This window comes from Microplitis demolitor, chromosome 8 (genome assembly GCF_026212275.2).
Source record: "Microplitis demolitor isolate Queensland-Clemson2020A chromosome 8, iyMicDemo2.1a, whole genome shotgun sequence".
NCBI lineage: Eukaryota > Metazoa > Arthropoda > Insecta > Hymenoptera > Braconidae > Microplitis > Microplitis demolitor.
In genome coordinates, this window is record NC_068552.1 from 8,437,025 (window position 1) to 8,440,672 (window position 3,648).

The following is a 3,648-nucleotide window of genomic DNA, read 5'->3' on the forward strand; positions in this document are numbered from 1 at the left end:
TCAGGAAGCTGGGAAATATTGTTACTTATGAATTTTTGAGATCTTCGAGCTCAATAATTTGTTCGGCCAGTAAAACATATCTTCACTGAAAAATTATAATTTTGGTCCGACGATATCTTTGGAACAAATAAACTGATTTGAACGTTCTTACTGGCAATCAAAAGGGATTAATAAAACTTAAAACTGATTACTAGTGTCGCAACTTTTGCCCGTTTAAAAAAATACTAGGGAAAAAAATGAAAATCTAATAATTTCTAAATTCGAAAGTCGTGATTTTAAATAATGAAGCAGCTAATTTCATGATTCATAATATTAATTTGAAATCCGGCATAGTAAAACAAAGAAGCTAACAAAAGAAACCGCCTTAAAAATCAAAGTTATTCGAAAATAATAAATTCAAACAATTGAATAAAACAGAACTACTCAATGAAATAAAATGAATCCACTACGTAAATCAATATGACATTCTGACATCCTAAGCGTAATAGAAAAAAAAATATTTGTCAATTGAATGATAATTACCCCACCCATTCAGCCAGAGATTCGGCAACAGATTATCCCACAAATTTTTCCACTCATATTCCCACACATTTTCTCACACCTTATCCCACATGTTATTCTACGCATTCAGCAACACTTTATCCCACACATTATCCCACACATTTATCCACAAATTTTCCCACACATTATCCCACACGTTTTTCCACACATTCAGCAACACTTTATCCCACACATTATCCCACACATTTAGCAACACATTTTACACAGATTATCCCACACATTCAGCAACACAGTTTACACACATTATCCCACACATTCAGCAACACTTTATCCCACACATGCAGCAACACCTTTCCCACACTTTATCCAACACATTCAGAAACACATTTTCTCACACATTTTCCCACACATTCAGAAACACATTTTCCTATACATTTAGCCACACATTTTCCCACACATTATCCCACTCATATTCCAACACATTCAGACACACATTTTCCCTCACATTCTCTCCCACATTTCCCACACGTTCAGCCACACATATTCCCACACATTCAGAAACACATTTTTCCACCCATTTTCCCACACATTTAGCCACACATTAGACAACATGGTATTTCCCACATTATCCACCACATTTCCTTACAATTTTTTCCCATCCATTTAGCATCACATTATTCCACACACTTCTCACACATTTTCGAACATATTATCCTCTACATTTTCCTACACATTTTCCTACACTTCCAGCTATGCATTAGCCAATATTTGTTTCACACCTTCAGCTATTCTCATCCAAGGAAAATAGCTAATTGAAGAATAAATTCATGAACATTTCTTGAGGATGAAGACATGAATTTTTTTTGCTTATCGTCGATCAGACATTAATCGGCGAGACACTTGTTTTTATTTCTACTGTTTATAAGTATAGATTATTCTTTATGATTAATATTTCATTATTTCATTTATCTTTATTTTTATTTTTTCACTCTAAATATTATTATTTCCAGTTGTTTTGCTTGTCTGCATATATATTTATTTAAAATTTCGACATCTGAAATTAGTCAAAACTAATATAAAATTGCAATCACATCTTCACATATCAATAAAAAAATTAATTAATCAATCATCTAATAAATAAATAAAACTAACTAACAAATTAATTACTTTATAAGCCAATTAATTCATATCTAAAACAATGTATGCTTTGATTTTTTGGCCAAGAAATGATACTTTCAGTATTGTTCCAACGAAGCAAATTATTGAGTATACAAAATTTAATTATTGTCTTGTTGAATACAAAAACCAAATTCATCGTGGTAAGCTAGTGGCTCAGAATCGTAAGTTTCGGCATTTTCAGTAGTTTCTTATTGTATTTTTTTTTTTATTTTGAGTTATTTTGTGATGTATGATGAGCGGTTGATTCTTTGGATCTTTTCTTCGATGACTTAATTGAACTTCCCGTTGTTCGAAGTGAAATAATAATTTTTTTCTAAGCAGCTAACAACGCAATTTTTTCTTTGAACTATTTTTTACTACACTGTAAAAATAATTATTTAATTTTAGAGAATAAACAATGGTTGGAATCGCTAGAAGTCAATACTGATGGAGTTCTTATTGGGTGAGTTCAAACCACTGTCAATAATGATTTATTTGAAATTACTACTGGAAATACGACGGACGGTTCTAAAATTCAAAATTTTGAGACCAGTAATGCTGATACTGACAATACCGACAACGATAATACTGATTTCAAAAATGCTAATAATGATAATGCAAACTCTGACAACACTCACAATAATAGTACTGGAATTAACAATACTGATACTGACGACACAAAATGTGATAAAATTGACATTAATAATAGTGATACTAATATTGTAGACCGTAACAATACTTATACTAATAATAATACTGACATTGAAAGTACTGATACTGATATTACAGACATTGACAAAACTCTTAATAACAACTCTGATACTGACATTGTAGACTGTGACAAAACTTATGATAATAATAATAATACTGACAACACAAATACTGATACTGATATTACAGACTGTGACATATCTTTCACTGATAATACTGATATCAATGACGATAACATTACTATGACTGAGAATACTACTGATCCTGACCAAACTGATATCAACACTACAGGTACTAAACACATCGATACTGATAAGACGAACTACGAGAACACTGATCACAGTAATATTTACATTAACAATACTGACAATAAGCTAACTGACTACATCAAACCTACGAAAAATACCAACAATTTAAATTCAAACACAAACATTAATATCAATATTGTTAAAGATACAACTAAAAACCAAATAAGTAATGATAGTCTTGCATCTACATCAAATTCAAGTCAAACTAAAATTGCAATTTTACCACAAAGCGGAGTGTTTCAAGTGAATCCTATGAAGAAATGATCAAAATCACAAGTAGCCCTAGAAAACTCACAAGACTTATTTTGAAAAGTGTATTTGGAAATGAGTTGCTAGTAATGAGCATAACTGGTCTGGGCGAAGATTTTAAGAGAGCTATTCCACCGGAAATTTTAAAAGCATGTTGAAGTAAATAACTTTGTGATACACTTGTTTCATTAACCTAATTTTCGTAGATAAATAGCGTCTCGTAATCATTTGAATACTGGAATCTACTTTAGCGCTCTATTTACAGGCCTTGGCCACAAAGTGTTAATTTTGCAACACTTATACTGATCTACGTTTGTAGGATACAGGAGTTTATTTGCTATTTCAAACTAATAGAAAGCAAAGTTCAATTAACTATTGATATTTAATCGATCAATTATGTATAATCATGCTATTATCTTATTGATAATAGCACTAATAAACTAAGAACAAAATTATTTATAGCTAATTTTTACAGAATTTGTGAAGCTTCAGACCTCACCTGAAGAATGGATAGGTCATGAAGCATTTCAAATTTGTGTGACACAAATGTGTAGTACTCTCCGTCATCCAAAGAGAGATAAGGCGAATTCATGAAGTTTTTTGTGACATATAAAAATGTTGATTTTGTTATATAAAAATAAAATATAAGCACCACTTCACTTTGAATGTTGTGTACGGCTCCAAAATACTTTTTTTAAAGATGCTGAGAAATTTTATTTTT

General features: G+C 30.9%; 1 protein-coding gene across 1 annotated transcript; it reads left to right on the top strand.

Annotated features, from left to right (window-relative positions):
* Positions 1-1,699: 1,699 nt before the first annotated feature.
* On the top strand, positions 1,700-2,942 carry LOC106693383 (GATA zinc finger domain-containing protein 16-like). Its single transcript, XM_014440789.1, has 3 exons — positions 1,700-1,841; positions 2,068-2,122; positions 2,213-2,942. The coding sequence occupies exons 1-3, from the start codon at positions 1,700-1,702 to the stop codon at positions 2,940-2,942; spliced, it is 927 nt and encodes a 308-aa protein (XP_014296275.1).
* Positions 2,943-3,648: the final 706 nt, after the last annotated feature.

Bases quoted from the DNA above. Each gene is read 5' to 3' on its own strand.
- LOC106693383 (XM_014440789.1), top strand. From the start codon at position 1,700: ATGTATGCTTTGATTTTTTGGCCAAGAAATGATACTTTCAGTATTGTT. The intron at 1,842-2,067 runs GTAAGTTTCGGC...ATTTAATTTTAG, and splicing joins TAAGCTAGTGGCTCAGAATC to AGAATAAACAATGGTTGGAA. The intron at 2,123-2,212 runs GTGAGTTCAAAC...TTTTGAGACCAG, and splicing joins ACTGATGGAGTTCTTATTGG to TAATGCTGATACTGACAATA.